This window comes from Typopeltis vanoorti, chromosome 2 (genome assembly GCF_054136105.1).
Source record: "Typopeltis vanoorti isolate ZY-2024b chromosome 2, IOZ_Tvanoo_1.0, whole genome shotgun sequence".
In the NCBI taxonomy this organism is placed as follows: Eukaryota; Metazoa; Arthropoda; class Arachnida; order Uropygi; family Thelyphonidae; genus Typopeltis; species Typopeltis vanoorti.
Window position 1 is genome coordinate 175,311,173 of NC_143550.1, and position 23,166 is coordinate 175,334,338.

Below are 23,166 nucleotides of genomic sequence, written 5' to 3' on the forward strand. Positions count from 1 at the left end.
TCCATATCTATTAAAACAGTTATTCAATTTAGTCATGGAATCTTGCAAACTTGAAGCGGATTTATTTAGAAGTATAACATCGTCCACATAAAGCAAAGAGCTGATATTAAGATCTCCAATTCTGATATCATGTTTAATACCACTTTCCTTCATAATGTGACCCATATAGATAATGAATAACAGAGGGAATAATGTACATCCTTGTCTCACACCAGATTCAACATTAAACCATCTTCCTGTACTTCCTTCAGTTCTAACTGCTGACTTACAACTCAAATAAAGACTAAGTATTGCTTGATATAATGTCCCATTGACACCATATAACTGTAGTGTATTGAATAGCTTCTCTCTGGGCACCTTGTCGTATGCCTTTTCCAGATCGACAAAACTTAAAAATATAGATCTTTGTTATATTCCCATGCTTTCTCAACTATTGTCGTAAAGTGACGATCTGATCCTGACAGCCTCTATTTGGCCTGAATCCAGCTTGTTCTTCATCAAGATTTTCTTCCACAATTCTTCTCAACCATTTCTCAAGTATACTTGCAAATCTTGCCCGGAACACTCAGTAGGGAAATACCTCTGTAATTCTCACATTCAGTTTTATTTCCCTTTTTATATATGGGTACTATTAGAGCTCTACTCCAATCATCAGGAATTCATCCTTCTGAACTATGCAGTGCAGCCACTGTAAGACTTTTATACCACCATACTTCAGCATTTCTGGTCGAATATCATCTACTGCTGCTGCCTTTCCACATTTCAAGCCTTTGGTAGCTTTTTCTACTTCAAGTATGGATATGTATTCCTGACTGTATGTCTATTGAGGTTTTTTTTTTTTTTTAATCACTGTGCTATCCAAATCTTTCTAACCTGAATATTCTTCTGACATCTAATCTAAAACCATCGAAGACAGGATTTTAACCAAGAGATGCACAATAAACCATTTTGGCACAGAAGGTATAAAGCATTTAAAGGAAAGAAGCAGATCTCACAAAATCAAATTAAATTAATAATTTCTTTAAAAAATACTAGATAACTTAATCAGATATTACAAAAATAGGGCATATAAAAGAACAAATAAATTATTCTTTAATTGTGTTATTTAACAACATTTACTGGTAAAAACTAAAAGTGTTCCACTTAGCAATACTTACTCCTCAACTGTTGCTATGTGTACTAGAATATCAGCAAATAATGGTACAGATTCAACTTGGATATTTGATACTGGTAAAGTAATTCTAGACTCATAACTAGTAACTGCATCAGATGACATATCTGATTTTGAAGTAACGGCTATAATAGATATAAAGTTTATTTTCAGAAAATTATAATTTGTAACACATTTTATTAATTTTTTACACATAATCAATGAAATGACTAATATGGATCAGATGTACATTAATGCTGAGACAAGTACTGGAACAGCACTTATATTTTATGTGAATCCCAACCATAAAAGGTGTAAACTTAGAGTATGTTTATTAAGTGGGCTAAGGATTATATATTCCAAAAATCTTGTTCTAGAACAAAACATGAAACTTTTTCAAACCACTTCTCGGCTCCAATATTTCAGACAGCTACATCGCTAACGTTCTCAATAAAATGTGGATTTCCTTTGGGCCTGATCACGCTCCATCTTTGTAAGTATGACTCTCTGCTGCATGATAATACAATTCAGGTATTTCAGACCACTCCTCCTTCAACATGAGATCAGGACTAGTACATGAAGTCAAGTTTTTTCACTTAATTTTCCACAAATCATATCAGTACAACACCTGTCAAAAGAGGCATCAGTCTGTTACATAAGACTGTCAAAATAAAGAAGGCATTACATTATCTAGAAATACTGCATAACTGTTAATGTTCTTTCTTTTTTTAGACTACAAACCAAAGATCTAGGTCCACATCACAAGTAAGAGCTCCAGACAATTACACATCTACTACTAAACTTTAAAGTTGAGATGATGTGCCCCAGCAATAAGATCATCATCAAAATCATGTTGAAATCTGTAATAGTTCCAAGCATCGATTTCCAGCATTCTACAGATTAGTCAGAATGTTCTTTACACCAGTGCAGGCCTTCATTATTGATTTCCACAGGTGATTTTGGATTACATAGTTTCCCATCTGTTGAAATTGAAAGGAAACACATTTCCATTAGTCAATGATGTCCACAGTATTTTGGGTGATGTAGTGTTCACTTACTAATATCAACAATAGACAAGCCATTCTCTGATAAACCTGGAAGTTACGAAAGGAAACTGTGAGCAAAAGGGTGAGGAGTGGTTTCTTTGCATGGAGGGTGGTTGAGCCATGGAATGCATTGCCTGATAGAGTGGTGAGGGCGAGAACGGCCAATGAGTTTAAAGAGTGGTATGATAGACTTTGTGTTTCTTAGGGGGCACCTCCCCTCGATGAGTCTTGACAGACTGTATGTTCTTAGGAAGGACCTCCCACGATGAGTCTTTTGACTCCATGGAGGCCTGAATAATAATAATAATAATAATAATAATAAAGCTTCTTTGGAAGTCAATTTTTTTTCCAAATGCCACTGACAGTGCCAAATATTGCTTTACATTTGCCATAGGGGGAGGGGGGAGTATTTTTTATTTTAACTTCAGTTTCTTTCTTGCGCATGTAATTCTGTCAACTTAACCATTAGTAGATTGTTCCCTTAACTTTGAGTCATTTAACTCTTAACTTCAAAACAAAAAGGAAACACCTGAAACCAAACTACAAATTAACCTTACAAACAGATTCATATTAGAGATCATCACATAAACATTTTCTAAATAAATACATTAACTATTAACTTATTAAGAGGATTAGTCTTCAGACACCTTATAACAAAAAGAAACTTTAATTTAGAAAAAGAGCATGAATATAAACAACATAAAATTAATATAACTAGCCTGGCTGGCCGAGTGGTTAGCGTATCCACTCTCCAGCCAAAAGGCTGCGGGTTCGAATCCCGCAGTAGGCATGGATGTTTGTGATTGTCTTTGGAAATGCTAGTGGTGGTCAGCGGTAGATGGCGTTGGTGTAGTTGCAGTCAGTTGGTGGATTGAGTGGCAGAGACAGAGCTGTAGAGCAGGTGCCCTCCCTCCCTCGATGAGTCTTTGGACTCCCTGGAGGTGTTATGTAATAATAATAACTATGCATGCTCCTATATGACTCCCTGGAGTTGCCCGTAATAATAGTAATAATAGTATATATTCTTAAAATCACAACTTCAGTAGGAGAAACATCTTAATGCCAACAGTTTTCAGGCAACAATGTATTCACCAAAGCAATTAACTCACCCATTTTGTTTCTAATGCTCTTGGCATTTATGTACAGGCATAACAAGTTACCTCTTCACTTTCTTTTTTCTTTAGTATACATTCTGATTGGCCCGGTTGAGCAACTTCCTATCCTCCCCTCCCCCAACATACTCAAAATGCTTGAACCCAAAGCATAGTCCATCCCTTCTGCAGATTCATAATCATGCTCATTAACACTCATATCAACTATTATATTTGTACATCCTAGCTCAACTTACATACACATTCCTCAGTGTTCCTAAGATAATCTAGTTTTTCTCACTTTCTGCATTAAGTCCCATTCCAAGAAATAATTTCTCTGGACACCTGATGCAAAATCCATTCAAGTGCAGACCATCTCTCTTATCCTTTTCTACCATCAAACTCACACCATTTTTCCCCCTACACAGCCTGTGCATTGAATCATTTGTTAAACATCTCATCATATTACGTTTGTTCAGTTGTGAATTCTCAGCCTCTTTTCCAGATGCAAAAACTTGAATTTCCAAGAGTAAAATACATCCTGCTACTTTCATCTAAAAGTATTTATCCTTGCCTATATAAAGTCCTTTTATTATAGACTGGGTTTGAACCTAGGTCTCTAATAGGCAAGTGACGACAAATGGGGAAATGTTTCACCTATAAAAAGAAAACTGACGTTGAAGAATTAGCTATGCTTCATTTTTTAGAGCTCCTTGAATACTAACAGTGATAGATTATACTTGGCACAAAAATATATTCTTGATTTTTTACTTTTTTTTCCCCAAGTGTTGAGCAAAGGAATGTTTGTGCATGAAGCAAAATCATGAATAAGCTACTACTTTAAAATACACAGAGATGGTTTTGCATCAGATTGCCTTAGTATCCTATAATGCAAACATACATCCTTTTGGACATGTATTTTGCCATCTGTTATGGAAGGAGTCACTTTTTAGACTGGATTCAACCTCAATTGAGATTTCATGAGTGGAAACAAGACTTGAGAAGATGCTAAGAGCAATCAATGCAGAAATTATATTTTCCATATATAAGTAGCAAAGTGGTATATCATCATATTAAGCAAATAAAAGTTTGCATGTGAAGTAACATCATAAATTTTTTTTTTTTTGATTTTTCCAAGGTATTTGACAGGGTGCTACACAACATTGTATATGGGGAGCAGTATCAGAGAATAGGAAAGTTACAAGTGAAGTTCCACAAGGTTCAGTTCTGGAACCATTACTGTGCAATCATTATGTCAATGATATTGTCACATGGCTACAAGAAGATGTTCAACTATTTGCAGATGATGTGAAGCTTGCAAGAGTTGTTAGTAATATTGCTGATGTTTTGGCTCTTCAAGAGGATTTCAATAAGATGGAAAGATGGGCCAATGAATGGGGATGTCAGTTTAATACAACTCAATGTGGGGTTTTAAATTTTGGTATCCACAGATGGGATGCTTCATACTTACTTGGAGTTATATTGAAAGAAGTGGAGGAAGAAAGGGATGCATCGCCTGAAAAGGCGATTAACATGCAGACTGTGGATGAGTTTAAGGTCTGGTATGGTAGACTCTGTGTTAACCTCCCACAATGAGTTGTGTGATTCAATGGAGGTCAAGAAAATAAGTTATATTATTTATAATAATAATAATAATATATATTATTATTATTATGATTAGGGCAATTTCACATGAAATCATATGCTTTTAATACAAATAGTCTAGTCATAACATCTAGTCACATGGAAATATTTGTTATTTAATCCTTTTAACAATGGGTAGGATTCACATTAAAAATACCCTGATAAATTTAAGATAAATTTGATGAGCTCTTAAGTTTAGATAGAACACGTTATTATTTGTGATGCATTCCTTGATCTCTTAAAAATATAGTTCGAAAGTAATTCATGTTTTAGAATGTATTAATTAAATCTATTGCTTTTTTTTTTTGTTTTATGACAGCTGGTTATGAAAAATGTTAAATATTTGAACTGTATATCCAAGTTATATTTTAAGCATTGGCATTTTAAATTATGTGCCTTACCTTACAGTTTACTGTAATTTTGCAACTAATTTGGAAAGTTCTGTCATGATCAATTTTTTTTTGTCCATTTGCTTGGTAATTTATTATTAACACGTTGACCGCCGTATGAATCAAATACGATTCACACTACATTTGTTCAATGCGTTGCGTGAATCATATTTGATTCGCATAAAGATTTTTCTTTCAGGCCGTGTAGTTCACCCGTGATTCGTATCTAAATGAAATGCTTATGGGTAATGGAAATGTGGGGCCTGGTAAACAGGTTTATATGGTTAGCACAGTAGAATTTCAACTACACGACCTATTATAGGGGTTTTATTTTTACCTGATTTAGGCCAATTTCTAATGTTGAATAAAACAATAACAATGGTGCTAAATATTTATTTATAATATATGTCATTAGAAATGTTACAAATCATAAATTTTTCTTCTAAACAATTGAAAAACTAATAAACAAAAAAATGTCAAATAATAGACAAATTGATATGAAAAAAATAATTAGGTGAAATTATTATAACAATTACAAACTACAGTTATGCACAATAGTAAAACAACGAACACAGTAAAATTTTTTGCACTGAACACATTTCCACCGTGTTTGTGTCGCCTTAGATGTTGCATATTTTCTATTATGTTCTTCGGTTAACTTTTTGTAGCAAGATGTACATCTTCTCCTATTACTGGTACCAACCTCTTCTAAAATATGTTTTTCCTTGTCTGAAGTCGAAGCGACATTATTTTCCTTTGGTGTAATTCCTAATAACTCTTTTGCGATTTTTTCTCTAAATTCTGTGATGCTAATGTTTTTATCAGTAACTCGCTTATATACTATAAAAGCGTTCACCACAGCAGAACCTAAAAGAATTTCAACTGCGAGTTTTCGATACCATTTCACACTTCTTCGAAGACAAGAAGCATAGGCTTTTATCTGATCAGATAGATCAATAAAACTTTTGCTTTTGTTATAGTCCATAATAGCTTCCGGCTTTTGCACTTCATTACCATTTCTTGCTGTAAGGGATTTCATTTTGTTTGTGTGTTTTGTTGATAACATAAGCACTTCACGTTTATCGCACCATTTTATTACCACCACCCCTGTGTCACTTTCTTTACCAATTATTTCACCCTTTTTCAATTTCTTCTGGGTAACATCCTGTGGAATTCCCTTTCGATTTTTTCTCAAAGTGCCTACAAGGTGTGTTTGTCTATTCAAAAGTTTGTGCGCTAATTCAATACTGGTATAATAATTATCTACAAATATTGTGCGTCCATGGTCAAGAAGATTCTCACAAAGTCCCATAACAATTGAAGTTGGAACACTATTAGTAGCATTGGTCTTTTCTGCGCCGCAGTATATCTTGAAATCATATGTATATCCATCTTCAATACACAATTTGAATAGTTTTATGCCAAATTTGTGTCGTTTATTCTTGATGTACTGTCGAAAGGCAATACGACCTCGGAAAGGAACTAAAGTTTCATCAACGCAAATATTACTCGAAGGCGTCATTATTTTCTGGAAATTTTTTCTTATATGATTTATGAGAGGTGTAATTTTATAAAGTCTTTCAGAAGTATTTCCACCCTCGTTGTCTGTGAAGTGCCAGTTACTGAGAAGAAGATCGAACCGATTCCTTGACATAACTTGTTTGATTTCTGTAGAATAGAGGATGTTATTCGACCAATAACACTCTAATTTTGGCATCTGCACTAAACCGAACCAAATTTGCAGACCAAAAAATATCTTCATTTCATTGGGATTTGTGTTTTTCCACTTTCTTATCCTTGCTTTTGGTAAACTTCTCTTACTGAGTTTTTGAAGAGCGTATCTGTTAGTTTCTTGCACCATTAGGTCCAGCAGTCCTTCATCAACAAACATAAAAAAGAAGTCTACAGGCTGTTTATCATGCATTTCTTCAATAACATTTTGTTTTATTCCAAAATTATTATCCACAAACTGAAAATGTTTTAGTTTATCACCTGTAATTTCATTCCATTGTAGGTCGGTTGAATTCACATTTCCAAGTATTTCATCTGAGGAATTTCTTATAACATCATCAATTGTTTGGTCTACAGAATGAGCAGCAGTAAACTGAGATGTACTAGGAGCGAAAACTTCGGTATTACCAGTTGTAGATACTTTTATTCTCTTCCTAGCAATGAGAGAATCAGAATCTGAAGACACAGAACTAAGATCACTTCCGTAGTAACTTTCCGTAGAATATTCATATGGTTCGTCATCAGATAGAACTTCATTTATCAAGGCTTCTAAATGACGTTGCTCTTTTTCGTAGTCTCCCATATTAGGGCAATTTATAACAATATTTATCACTATAACAAATTTATTCCACCGGACAAAACACTCAACACATATAACTGTTCGTAAGCGTCATATATATCCAAGTTTGACCTTGTGTGAAGTGCGAATCACGTGTGCACCGCTCGGCCCAGCAGTAAAAAAATTCTTCTCAGGCCGCGCGGTGCACACGTGATTCGCACTTAAAAAATCTATTTAGCTGCATGAAATAAATAAAAAATCATAAAATATGATTATTTTATGTTACTTTAAGCAAATTGTAAAACAAAAAGAAGTTGGCCTGGGGATCAAAAAATTTTTTAACATTACGGCAGTCAACGTGTTAAACTGGTAAGTCAAATCCACACACACAGCTTTACAAGGTTACAAGTGGTTATTAAAAAAGTCATAAATGAAATATGCCCATTACAAAGTGCGGATCAAAAAGTCAAGCAGAAACAGCACTGTATATGATTATTATTATCATCATCAATAGATCTCTATGGAGTTCCACACTCTCTTTCTCTCTCATGGAATGTGCATAAAACCTATATGCAACACTCACACAATTTCCATGTGTGCCCTTTGGAACATCTCTTCAGTGTCTATTTTAACAATGATACTGAAAAGATTATGTCTCAATCATAACATAACTCTTCTTCCTATCTAACAAACCTGTAAATTACACTTCACCAACTTGTCTTCACAGCTAATGTTCCAAAGTCCTAATATAATCTCTGTTATCTACCTTTGTACTTCCTGTTTAAATTTTCCTTTTACTTCCTTTGAAATCCAGGTGGCCTAGATCTAGCCTTGACTAGACCAGGTGCCTAAGATCAGCCTTGATAAGATGTTATAAAATGGAACCACTATCTCCTTATCTCTAATGAATGATGTCCCTCTCAGCAATCTGTGAGTAGTCTTTATCAACTTTGGGACATGACCCCCACAGTAATCCTTCCCATAATACATGGCAATATACACATCCACAAGGAAGTGTGCTGTACATTATAGAATACTAGTGTAATTTGATGTGAAGTCATCCTACTATATACAAGCAGCTTAGTGGTGATATTTCAAGCATGACAACTTTTGTCTGTTTCACACTTGGGTGAAGGATAAAAACTAGATAATTTCTTATAAAGAATAATTAACTTTCTAACCAAATGAAAAGAAAAAAAAAGGTTGTTCAAACACTGGCAGTATCACTTAGTGAGTTGAACTTTTATTGGCATGACAGGCCACTGATTCTAACAAGAACAAGGAATACGGGATAAAATAAGACTAAATGCATATAAAGGTTTGAAGCATTTAAGCCCATATATTATAGAAACTGTCAATATAAGCAGTGAACTTTAAAAAAAAATCTAAATTTTTATGCAGAATTGTGGGCTTATACTTATTAAAAAACATCTGACAAACAGATAATAAAAATGAAAGAATTAGAAATTCGCTTAAAAAAATCACCAGGAAATGATAACTTAAGATTAGAATTATATTGATATACAGGAATAAGATTTACAGAGATCTTATTACTTGAAATAAAGTTTATTCAACAGAAAACCCACAAAAGGAAAGAGCAACAGCAATTGCTGTTTATTAAAAAAAGTTACAAAGACCTAAATATAATTTTTAAATTATAGAAGCATAAGCATTTTACGTTTCTGTTACAAACTATATACCAGAATATTAAATAAAAAACTTACAAAACATTCAGAAGACTTTATTCTGGAAGTACAGAATGGTTTTAGAAAAGAATATTCATGTATAGATATAGCTTCCTGTTCAAAATTATTAGAAAAAAAGAAGAGTACAGTCTAAAAACACATGACATTTATGGATTTTGAAAAAATCATTTGATAAATTTCTCTTCAAGACTATCATCTTGGAGAGAAATAAACCAAAGAGTATGAAAGGAATATCCCTATCTACTAATTCATTTAATATGAATCACACTGGCCTGGTTGGCCAAGTAGTTGGCATATCCACTATTCATGCCCACGGTGGGTTTGAATCCCGCCATGGGCATGGATGTTTGTGATCGTCTGTGAAAATACTGGTGGCGTAGATGATGCAGTTCACTGTAGTTAGTGAATTGAGTGGTGAAGACAGAGTTGTACAGTAGGTGCCCTTCCTCAATGAGTCTTTGGACTCCTTGGAGGTGTCACGTAATAATAATAATATTATTAACACCAGAACTCCATGAAGTCAAAAGACTCATTGCAGGAGGAAAACACTGTTACACACAAAGCCCATCAATCTGTACTTTAAACTCATTCAATGTATCTGCATTCACTCAGGCAATGCATTCCACTCACCAACCACTCTCCAAGTAAAGAGTCCACTCCTCATGCCACTTCTCGCACTCTTCTTATACAGCTTCCAGGTAAGTCCCCTTGCTCTACCTCTTCCCATTCTGTGAAAAATTTCTTCTATATTAACCTAGTAACAACCCTATCAACTTAAATGTCTCAATCACATCTCCCTCTTTTCCTCCTATTCACAGGGCTTTGCAAACTGCATTCCCTCAATCTATTCTCATATACCACATTCCAAACACAATCTCTGCACTCTTTCCAATATATCCTCATCACTGTGAAAATCAGGGAACTAAATCTGTGCAAAATAATCCATACAAGATCTGATCAAGGTCGTTTACAATGGAACCAGAACCTCTTTATTTCTACAAGTTAAGGTCCACCACATCATTACCATAATCTGACGATGTCTTCACAACTTGTGCAATGTGACCTCTGAACTTCAGATCCTTGTCCACCACCACTCCAAGGTCTCTAATAACCTCAACTTCTTCCAAAATGTCCCTGCCCAGTGTATACTTTGCATCCTATTGTTGCCTACCAAATTTCAGATCCTTGCAATCCTTACAATTTGCAACATTGAATTGACAGCTCCATACTGCTGTCCACTCATACAGTCTATTCAAGTCCTCCTGTAAGGCAACAACATGTGATTGATTCTGGATCACTCTCCCCGGTTTTGCTGGGGAGAGTGATCAGGTTTGGATGGGGTGATGTACAGTTGTATATCACCAACTAAACCCATCCCAATATGATTAATATACAAATTAAATAACGATGGTCCCAAAACAGACCCCTGTGGCACACAGTGCATAAGCAAGTTGGTAAAACACGACCTCCCTTTAACAAATCCATGCTGACAAGCACAAAGAATACTACTGCTATCCACCCACTTTTGTATCCTATTTCTCACCAACTTTTCCAATACCTTCACTACAACTCCAGATATACGGATCAGCCTATAATTTGTTGCCCCAGCCTTATCACCACTTTTGTGATCTGATCTGATTTTTCCTTTCAGTCGTTTCCGACCATAGGTGACTTTGTAGGCATTGCCCACAAAGTATTCCTGGTGAGTACAGGGTAGTTCTTTTACAGAGATTTTTACAGTAGTTCACCATTGCTTTCCACAACCCACCAATTTTATTCAGGCTCGGGACTGGCATATGGTTGGGTCGCATTCAAAACCGTGTGTGTTCACAGGGATGGTTTGCCTGTTGTGGGGAACGAAAAACCCGAGTTTCCATGTGAAAAAACCTTCTACCTCTGTATGAGACTGGTTAACTCACCTTTAGTCAAAAGAGACCAGATAAAGGTTCCTCATGTCACTGATGGGAATCAAACCCAGGTCTTTCCGACCAAAGGGCTTCCATTTGTCTATACCAACTGAGCTACGGAGGCTTCCACCTTTGTGAAGTGGAACAATTTTGTCTTCCTTTCATTACTTTGGGACTTGTGCTGTTGCAAGACTCTTGTTAAACAGATAGGTCTAGGCTGATGCTAACTCCTTGAAACATTCCTTTAAGACATGTAGTGATATGTCAAGTCCTATTTCCTCATTGACATCTAGCTTACTTAGCTCCTCATATACCTCTTCCTTGCTCACCATTAAGTCTTCTCTCATTTCATTCTTTACACTTGAGCTTCTGATTTCACACTGAGGATGGAACACTCTGATGAACGGCTCACTGAATACCTTGACTATGTCCTTTTCAGCAGTTACCAATTTTCCACTTTCATCCATTAATATCATCTCACAATAATCATTTTTCTTTCTACTTGGAACATATTGAAAAAATTTCATGACTGTTTTTCTTAGCCTGATTTGCTAATTTCTGTTCATACTGCACTTTTGTTGTCCTTATCCTGTTCTTCATACTCTTTATGGAACTGATTATTACATTATTTATCTTGTACTGCCTCCAAAGTGCTTTCTTCTTCCAGATTTCATGCTTAATCCCTTCATTCATCCATTTTACATCTACCTTATTCAGCCTTTTGTCCTTCAGAATACATTCACACAATGATACTGTTATGTATTTCTTTGTCAATTCCCAAGTAGCATTTATTTCCTTACCGCTCAATCCTCATTCCATGTAATAGCTCCAAGGTACTTCCACATACATCCTTTCCTCATATAAGTCTTCATATGGCTAGCCGTAACCCAGATGATCACTCTCACCAGCTGGAGGGACACAATTACATCCTTTGATGAAATGATTAGATCTAAAACTCTTGTTCCTCAAATGTCCTCTTTTACATACTGAGATAGCTGTCTCTCGAGAACTCATGAAATTCATTTTTCTTACTCCCAAATGCTATTTCTTTATTCCAATCTATATTGCCATAATTAAAATTACCCATTTTCCCTTGTTCTATCCTCACCTTCAAATCACCTTCCCTTGTTCACTAACCCTAGTTGCTTATACAATCGATTCAAGTCTTCCTGTAAGACCACATCTGCTTGATTCCTCATCAATTTCCCAAGTTTTGCATCATCTGCAAACAGTTGTACACTGCTTGGAAAGAAGTCAATGGACACCATCACGGGTAAGGAGCATCAGGCCAAGAAACGAGTCATGTTTGCAGCCAGTATAAATTGGAGGAATATGATGCTCCTAAGTCAGTGCAACTGTGTCCTGGTGAAATAGCTGCAAGAAGGGAACTGATGGAGTTTGAAAGAGGTGTTGTGATAAGATGTCATGTTGCAAGACTATCTGTTCAGCAAACAATTGACAAATTGGGAAATCCCAGGTCAACAATCAGGGATACGATATTGAGATGGAAGTACAGGGAGTCAAATGCAACTGCTACCCACAGTGGATGACCTACCACACACTCCAAATGTGACCATAGGGTGCTATGAAGGATAATATGTAAAAACCATCATCTTTCAGTCGACATGTTGAATACATGTGGAGCTCAGGGAATTAACAAACACAAATCTGCACAAAAATATTTAGAACCAAGGCTCACAATATGGGTTTCCATGGTAGGACCGCAATACGCAAGCCCCACATTATCCGAACCAACATGCAGCATCATCTTCAATGGTGCAAAGAGTGTGTACAGTGGGACATACAAGCTTGGAAAGCTGTGTCATAGAGCAACAAATCATGCCACATTTTTTTCGGAGCAAATGGATGAGTGTGGGTATGGCAGATGCCCAGTTATGCACAGTGCATAACCCTAACTACGAAAGTCAGAGGTGGTGGTAGTGTGATGGTATGGTTTTCACGGATTGGCCACGGAACTCTGTGGTGCCATGAACATTGAACTCCAATAGGCATGTGAACATTCTGATGCAATCCTTCCTATTTTGTGGTGTTTCTATGGAATGGACGATAGTCTCTTTCAGCAAAACAATGCACTGTGTCATAAGGCTGCTGTTGCTATAATTGTGTGGTTTATAGACATATCACCACACTTGACTAGCCTCCATAGCACCATGATCTCAAACGTTCTGAACATCTGTGGGATAAAATGGACCTTACGAGAAACTCAAGGGACATCTGCTCCACAACAGCCCAGGACCTCATTACACGAACACAGGAAGAATGATCCAAAATTCCCATTAATTACTATTGGATGCTTGTGGAAAGTATGCCCCGTAGGATTGCTGCAGTCATAATAGCGTAAAGAAGACCTACATATTACAGTGAACGCCATGGCTGTTTGTTCCTCACACTATTGTGTCCATTGACTTCTTTCCAAGCATTGGATATATCTCCAATTAAACCCATCCCAATATCATTAATATATAGAAATTAAATAACAATGATCTATTCATTTCATCAGAGGATGTAACTGTGAGTAGGATTTTGTACTTCTCTCCAGTTGGAGAGAGAGAGATGAAGTGATTACCAGGGTTGTGGCTAGCCATATGAAGACTTCTGTGGGGAAAGGATATATGTGGAAGTACAAAGCTGGTGATTATGACAAACTTAGGAGATATTTAAACGAAATAATAAAATAATAGAAAAAGCCATCAAGATATTAAATTATCCTCTAATGTGAATTTCAACACACTTCTTTTTGCTGATGTCTTCAGAAAGACATTCTAAACTTAAATAGCTGAAGTTTTGGAATGATAATCTCACAAAAAGGAAATTAAATTATTTAAATATAAAGAGCCAATAGGCTTCATTTCGGCAATATAAACGTTATTTAAATTAAGGGGATATTAAATCCCACATTGTTTTAAAACCGAATAAGAAACCCAAAGATTGGAATCAAAGAGTTTCATGGCGAATATAGTATAATAAACTATAAAAGTATCGGTGACTACTAGCGTGAGCTAATGCAAGTAGTCCTAGTACATAGTACAAACTCGGGCAACTCGCAGCAAAGGTGGTCAAGTTCTGATCGCTATTTTTGGTATTTTCCATAATGTAAAACACATTTCCTAGGAAATGTATGCTGTTATTACATTATGGTGGGAGGTCACTACTCAGACCAGTTTCAGTCTTTATTAACGGCTTCATCAGTGAGTAGCTAGACCAAATTAATACCAATGGGTATAGCTAAAAGAACTTAAAGAACTTCGGTTTTAAAACAATGTGGGATTTAATATCCCCTTAATTTAAATAATGTTTATATCGCCAAAATGAAGCCTATTGGCTCTTTATATTTAAGTAACTTAATGGGTGCACCTTTTTGACAACTCGTATAGCAGAGTATACAAGTTCTTTTCGCTATACCCTTTGGTATTAATTTGGTCTAGCTACTCACTGATGAAGCCTCAATAAAGGCTGAAACCAGTCTGGGTAGTGACCTCCCACCATAATGTAATAACAGCATACATTTCCTAGGAAATGTGTTTTACATTATGGAAAATACCAAGAATAGCGATCAGAACTTTACCACCTTTGCTGCGAGTTGCCCGAGTTTGTACTACGTACTAGGACTACTTGCATTAGCTCACGCTAGTAGTCACCGATACTTTTATAGTTTATTATACTATATTCAGCATGAAACTCTTTGATTCCAATCTTTGAGTTTCTTATTCAGTTTTAAAACAATGTGGGATTTAATATCCCCTTAATTTAAATAAGGAAATTAAGTGGTGGCACTGATAGCCAAAGATTAACAGAATCAGACAAAATGGTTGGCAGAAGATGATGTTCTAACAGGAATAAAGTAAAAAGTTATATCATATTTAATTCAAGATAGGGAGGGTAAATGGGGTGGTGGAGTGTTACTTTTAAGTGATGAGTTACATTTTCTCAGAGTGGAGAATCTAAAAGGAAATGGCACTAATGGTTTTGAGTGTATGATTTGTAGGCCAATAGGAGAGGATATTTAGTTGGGTGTTGCTATAGGCCAGGGAACACAGAGGATGAGGAGAAGGAAATGTTTGGCTAGATAAGTTTATTAAGTGCAGGGCAAGTGATCATTATGGGAGAATTTAATGATAAGCAGTATAAATTGGAAAACATACAAAAGTAAAGGAAAGAAATTTTGGGTATTCCCTGTACTACATGTTGCCTAAGACTTTTTCCCTTGTATTCACAAGGGAAAAAGTCTTAGGCAACATGTAGTACAGGGAAGACAAAGTGCAAAAATCTTAACATCAAAGGATTTGAGAAGTCATCCTTTTACTTTAACTTTTACATCAACAATATTGTCACAGGAATGCATGGAGAATATTCAACTGTTTACAGATGATGTGAAGCTTGGAAGGGTTATTGGTAATAGTGCCAATGTTGTGGTCCTATATGAGGATCTGAATGAGCTGGATAGGTGAGCAAACAAAATGGGGATATCAGTTGAATGCAATTAATTATGTAAGATCTTGAAATGTGGGATTCATCAATGGGAGGTTGCATACTCTGCTGGTAGATTTATACTAAAGGAGGTGAAGGAGTAAGGAATTTTGGGATGATAGTCAATAGAAATTTGAATTTAGGAGACATATTGTAAAAGTTATGTGAATAATCCATCAAGAGGACTGCTGCAATACTGAGAAGACTGACAGACATAAAATAGTCATGATTTCATTATATAAAGGCCTCATCAGACATCTCTGAATTATTGTGCTCAAATATGATCACTTAGAGATCAGCTGAAATGAAATTTGCAAAAAAAAAACACAGCAAAATATACCTTATTTGATCATATTAAAAAGAAATAAAGGAATTAAATCAAAACAGTATGGGGATGAAGTGACCATGAAAAGGATACAGAGGAGAATAACAAAAAATTATATCAGGAATGTACAATGTTGGTTACGAGGAAATAAACTGAAGGCATGCCCTCATTCCTATTTTATTGATGGATAAAATAGGAATGAGGGTAATATTATTCAGACATTTAACTGAGAGGTTTCACAGAACTGACACTGAGATTGTTCATATGGTAGAACAAGGTGAAAGATCAAGGACAAGGAAGAGGGAACATCTCTAGAAGTTGTGAAAGTAAAGGTGAGAAGTAGCTTTTTGACATGAAGGGTGGCTGGTCAATAGCAGCGTTTCCCAAACTATGTTCCATGGAAAGTGAATGAGTGTTTGTGAAAAATTATCAAAATTAATATGAGCCTGGAATGGTTTTAAATGCTGCAACAAGTTCAAACATGTTTAAAAATCAGCTACTCCTCACTTTGCATGTAGATTGTGCTATTAAGACCAGCAAGCTTTGGCCTTGACTCAGCCACTGGCTGACAGCTGCCCGTGGTTGTCGATACCTCCAAGAGCAAATAAAGTACGGAGGTATCTATTCTAGGAAAGATGCAGTCAACAAGCAAGGTCAATGCGATGCACTGTGGCCAGCGCACCTATAGCGTGTACTGTTGCATTTTTGGGATGCGATACAGCCTGCTGCAGTGATAGTGTGCGCTTAGCTTTACATTGAACAAGACTGATGATACTCGACTGTAACCAAGGTGTTCCGTTAAAATTTCAGGATTTGTAAAGTGTTCCATCATAAGAAAAGTTTGAGAAACACTAGTCTATAGAATGAATCTGCTAGGATGATGAAAAGTGCAGTCAATTTAAGGAATGGTATATAGATAATATTGTCTAAGATGGGCTTTTCCATAATGAATCTTGTAACTATATAAAGGTCCTGAATAATAACAATAATAAGAGATAGAAAAGAGTAATAATTATAAAATTGTGGAAGTTAACTCTTTTACTTATTTATGATGCATGATTTCATATGAAGATGAAAATAGACAAGTATGAAAATTACAAAATACCTAAATATCCAGGTATAATAAATTCGGTACTTAAACCTAACCTAAAGACAGACTAGATTAAAAGTTTATAATACATTAACTACACTAATACTGCCTGTATGGAAGTAAACAAAATAAAAAGATGAGCAAAAATTAATAGCAGCTGAAAAAATGAGATTTGTAGAAAAAACAGCAAAATATACCTTATTTGATAATAAAAAAAATAATGAAAGAAGTAAATTAAAAACAGTAATAGATCAAATTAAGAAATATAAACAAAACTGAATGAAGCATGTTAAAAGAATGTGAACAGGAAGATTTCCCAAACAAGTAAATGAACATAAGGCACCTAGAATTAAAACATTTTCTATGGTTTAGCAGTTCTGTATTAAGTTTCTGGTATTGAGACCATGTTTTCTGATAAATAACGAGTTTAATAAAAATAAATAACATATTACAGTAATTAATATAACTTTTTTATTCTGGTTATTTATATATACCAACAGTGAAGTTCTGATAACATCTAATATGTGTAATTAATTGTTTCTAGTCTTTTTTTTTTTTTTTGTATAACTTTTGCTAATGCCCCTGACAATGTAAGTCTGATGCCTTACAAAATTTGTAGGATTATATTTGTTTATTCCCCCCCCCCCATCAAACTCATTATTTATCAAAAATCATGTGGTCTCAGTACCAGAAGCTTTCCACAGAATACTAAGTTGTCCACTGAAGAGATTTGCCAATCGTTTCTGATCCCAGAAGAAATCAGTTACCACATAAAATATTAACTAAATAAAAATAATATCTTAAGTAGGTATGTCAGTTTTCTATAATTTGGATAAAAACACTGTTCTTCCTGTGAATAACTTTCTCTCTATATACATAACAACCAAAGTCTTATCTTCACCATCATCTTGGCTAATGTTTACCAAGTAACAAGACAGTCATGGAAGGTCATGCCTAAACAACATGGCCATTTATCATGTCATAATATAGAAAAGGCTGGCAAAAGCTTTGACACATGAAATCAACTGTAAAATTTTAGTGTACATGCTATGAGGCTGCTATCTTGCTCAGCATTAGCAATCAGTGATTTTCATGAAAATCAATATGACTACCACATAATCATCAGTTAGTTGTGTATGCTCATAAAGGCTGTTGCATTAGATATTTAACAGTCCAACACAATATTTCATGATTAGTTTGCTATCATCAACTTTCTTTCCAAATAGCATGACAGAGGCAAGCTGAGAAGAATTAAGATTGCAAATGAGTCACTGTAGGAGGAATGGTGTGTAGAGCGTGGAGTGACTTCGATGGATGGCTTGCATTTATATGAATGTGGAGTGAGGTGTCTTGAGAAAATATTGTTTAGTAGAGTTTGGAAGTGCTGAGTCAGGGAAACTTGTTTGGATGGGGGATGCAGTTCAGTATGAATGCAGGAAACTAGAGGTAAGTGGGGGAGTAATCACATGATGCTGAATGAGCTTCCTTCTCAACTTTAATGGGGAAAGCTAGGTATAAGGCAGGTTGTAAGGTGAAGGATATTGCAGTTTATGTATGCAATTTCAGAAGTATATTCAAAATAACAGGGAGGAGATTTTAGCAATGATAAGTGATATACACACACAGGGATATAGTATTTTAAGGGAATACAAAGAACAGAATGGGAGGAGGAGTTTTTGTTAACGACAGGGTTGCAGAAGGAAGTTTATATAATGCTATCTGGTAACAGAGGCTTATATTCTTATATTCCCTGACCTATAGCTGCAATGAACTACATATTTTAGGGAATATAAGGGAGAATGTAAATGGCATGCAGGGGCAAATTGGCACAAGGAGCACAGGTGAAGTAATTATTATGGGAGACTAACTGTGGGATAGACCGGAAGAATGAATGTTCACAAGGAGGGAAAATAATGAAAGTTATACAGCTGCTAGAGATAATTACCTGAGACAACATGTAATGGAAAGGACCCAATGTCCAAGACTGCTGGATCTGGTCATAATATCAGAGAATTTAGTGATAAATGCAGTCTCGCACTGCTTCAGCTTGAAGACAGTAATCATGTAGTCGTGGCAAAAGTTTCTGTTAATAAGGGGTATAAGCAGGTGATTATGACAAACTGATAGGTCAGCAGAGTAGTGCATGGGAGATGGTCAACGGGTATTTGAAAAAGGCAGTAACTGTATACCCAGAGTCAGGAGAATAAATGAGATAGGAGTTAAAAGGATAAATAGCATCACTGCAGGAAGCTTACAAAAAAAAGCAAAAGGTGATCGGCAAGCACATAAGCAGTACAAAGCACAGACAAGAAAAGGTGACCTGAGTGATAAGGAAGGCCACAACTAATTATGAAAGGATGCTAGCTGATGAGGTGAAGAGAAATCCCAAAAAAAGTTTGCTACATATAAAAGGAAGGATGACTTAATGAATATAATAATTTCGTGTGATGATACCGCATTCCCCCTTTTTTATGGGAGTTCACGGTACCATCTAGTCCCCCCAAATTTTATCTGGGCTCCAGAACCGGCATAATGGCAAGGCTGACAAATCAGACCTATGGCTGGGTCAGTATTCCTGACTGTAATCTGTGTTTTTCATCCCTCAAACCGGTCTGAGGACACACAGATTACAGTCAGGAATACTGACCCAGCCATAGGTCTGATTCGTCAGCCTTGCCATTATGCCAGTTTTGGAGCCCAGATAAAATGGGAAAAAACCCTGCTGTCCACGCCCAAGACCGGCTAACTTGGCTATGGCTGAGGAAGATCCTAAAGCTCCTCACGTCGTTGACGGGAATCGAACCTAGGACACTCCTTCCCCAGGCATATGGTTGCAAAGCGCAAAGCCACTAGGCTAACCGTGCGGACTTTAATGAATGCTAATGGTAGAGAGGTAACAGAAGCAAGCAAAATAGTTGAGCTACTAAGTGATCATTTTGCAAGAGTATACCATCTAGGGTGGAAATACTGAAGTCCCAGATGTAACACTGACTGATGGGAGAATAGCAGTAGATGAATTGGAGGTGCTTATGACATAGCAGAACTTTACTATGAACATTGCCATGGGATTAGATGGCATATCAATCCATGTATTATGAGAATATGCACTCCTCTGAACAAGATGCTGCATGTTGAAGGTTGGGGGAGGAGGGAGAAACTGAAACCCTTGCTCTGGGAACAAAACATGCCAATAACCACTTCAGGTCCCCAATAAGCAAGGTGGTGGTATTTCACTGGGTGATGAAGGTCATCTACTACCTAGGACTAGTTGGCATTTACTCTAACTAGAAAGGTATCCAATACAGTGGGAACACTTGCTGTCACTTTATTTATTATTTAGATTTACAGACAAAGCAACTCAGACTATGAGACTAGTGTATTATGTATGTTAATTGCATTTGTTCTAATGGCCAGTCTCTCTGCTTTGTGAGATGAAAAACCCAAATTTCCAGGAGGAAAAACCCTGCCACCTCTGTATGAGACCAGCTAACTTACACTCGCTATCATCACAGCCCCTTTAGTAGAAACAGGCTACACCATGAGAAAGCAGGGTTGACTTGACTGGGAGAGGCTGTATATTGTGCATCATCGGCCTACAGTAGCCCTTGCTTCTAAGCTTGCTGGTAATACAAACCAGGGAAATCAATAGTTAACAAAGGTGATGGAGAGGTGCTGTGGATGATTTAAATAGACTGATCATACTGGGCAACAGATAATGGTTGCAAGTATAGATTAAAATGTAGGGTAATGTACTTTAGTGTCAAAAGATGACAAGCTATGTATTGCACTGATTGAATTGGATAACAGGAAATTTGTAAGGCTTGGAATCCGAGAAGGATGATGGATAAAAACAGTTCAAAGGATCACTTGGATGCTGAAGAATATAATGAATAGCAAAGATAAGGAAGTTGTTAATCTTCTTTATAAGGCTTTGATACAGCAAACTACTACTGTGCATAATTTGATTTCCAGGGTTTCTTGGAGATGTGCAAGTTTTGGAGAGAATCCAAATATGAATAAAACCAAATTCATCTTTGGACTCCTCATATACCAAATGATTGGTATATGAAGAGTTCCTTGATGATAGACTGAAAGTTTGTGGTTAAAAAGTTTAGTTGATACAGAAAAGAGAGGATAAGATAGAACATTCTATCCCATCTTCTGTGTGAAACTTGGCATCTTAGAAACAGGATTGCTGCATATGATAGGACAGTTAGCATGTCTATAAATTGTATGTATTCTTCTAGCCTGTTTTGCAGGATGAAAAATTCTGCCAGTGACTAACTCACCTTCACTCGAAGAGTTGCTGACCTGGTCGGCTGAGTGGTTAGCATACCCACTCTCCAACCAACAGGTCGAAGGTTCAAATCCTGCTGCAGGCACGAATGTTTGTGATTGTCTTACCTTGTGTACAGCTACAACCTTTGATATGGTGCAGCATGACCTTTGCTGTCCTGGCACCATTAAAAAATCATAAATCATCATAATCACTTGAAGAGTCCTGATAAAAGTTCCTCCCAATTATCCAAAGGGCATCGTTGATGCTGACTAAGCTACAGAGGTCTTGAGATAAAAACATAAGTTCCTAAAGTGGTTTTAAAGAGTAGATGCTGAAGTAATGTTCTAATATATGATAAAACAGGCAAGAGGTCGTTCCCACATAAATCCTTCATACATAAACGATTATGTATACATTTTTGTTATTTTTTAACATACCTAAGAATTTAATTTATTGAAATATGTTGAAAGAATTTTACAATATTCTTTTATATATCAGCCACATACATCAATAGTTAACAATAACAGTAAATAGCAAAGTTAATGTGTAATGTATTATTGTTGTTCTTATGTTTAATTTTTAAACACTGCTCAACTTAAAATGTTCTATATATTTTTCCTTTTAATATGATACTCATTTTCATCCTGCTCAATTGGTTATCTATAGTTATCACTTCCTATTACAAACCTCTGTATATGTATATTCAAACTAGCATGAAGATGCTATTCATTTCCTACCTTGCTGTTTAGATATCTCTAGCAAAAAAAAATTTTCTTTATGTCAGCTGCCCTCTATAATAATTTAAAAATCTCACTTATTCCTTAATAGAACCTTCTTTAGGACTATGGACACAAATAAGTTTTATCATAAAATTTCCTTTTTATGAACGTTGCCCACATGATTACTTGAAATTTTCTGCTATTTCACTGTCAAAATTTTCCTTTTTGAAATTTTCCCACACTTTAACATGAAACTACCTGCTGTTTGGAAGTTTATCTTCATTTTTAGTTTATAACACTATAGCTATCCCATCTTCTCCTAGATCACTACTGTCTGAATATAATATCTTACAGCAACCTTAGGTGCAAAATATACTTCAATGCAGTGTCAAAATATATATATATATATATATAGGGTGCTTAAGGGTCAAAGCTGTATAACTGACAGGAGACCTCCACATAACCTTTAAAGGGATGCAGAGAACCGACCAGGGCTTCTGACCTAATGTCCAATCCTCACCTTCTCGTGGTGCACCCTGTTGGGTATCTACTTGGATACTAAACAATGAGGATGGGCTGGCAATTTGGGATTTAGCCGACCAAATTGTATTCTTATTGGTTAAACCAAAATAGAAAAATGATGGCACAACATGATAAAATTTCATGCCGGCTGGGACGTCGCCCGGTTAAACAAGGCCCCCGTTGTTTTCGCCAGGGAACCAGGGCAAACAGCTAAAAGTCAGCTACTGGAACAAATCTGAAAACACACCCTAACTCAACATCACCAGATTGGTACTATCAATGTAAGAAGCCAGAATAGCAAAGAAATGGAGCTAGCTGAGGAATTAGATAAGTACCAGATCGACATAGTAGGGGTGACTGAAACAAAAAAGACCAAAACTGGTGAGATCTTTCTGAGCAATAAATACAAAATGTTATATTCAGGAAATGACAATCAAGGAAAAGAAGGAGTAGCCATAGCATTCAACACAAAATACGAGGCTAATCTTCTAGAATGGTAGGCAGACTAAAGTAGAGTGAG

The 23,166-nt window shown here is 36.0% G+C and overlaps 1 protein-coding gene across 1 annotated transcript in view; it reads right to left on the bottom strand.

The window, feature by feature from the left end:
* The window catches only part of LOC150109683 (caspase-6-like), a 272,422-nt gene that overhangs the window by 37,187 nt on the left and 212,069 nt on the right, over window positions 1–23,166 (bottom strand). Inside the window, exon 7 of the mRNA XM_090413966.1 lies at window positions 1,158–1,296. Within this exon, the coding sequence (XP_090270092.1) occupies window positions 1,158–1,296 (139 nt within the window). The remainder of the gene's footprint in view (window positions 1–1,157; window positions 1,297–23,166) is intronic.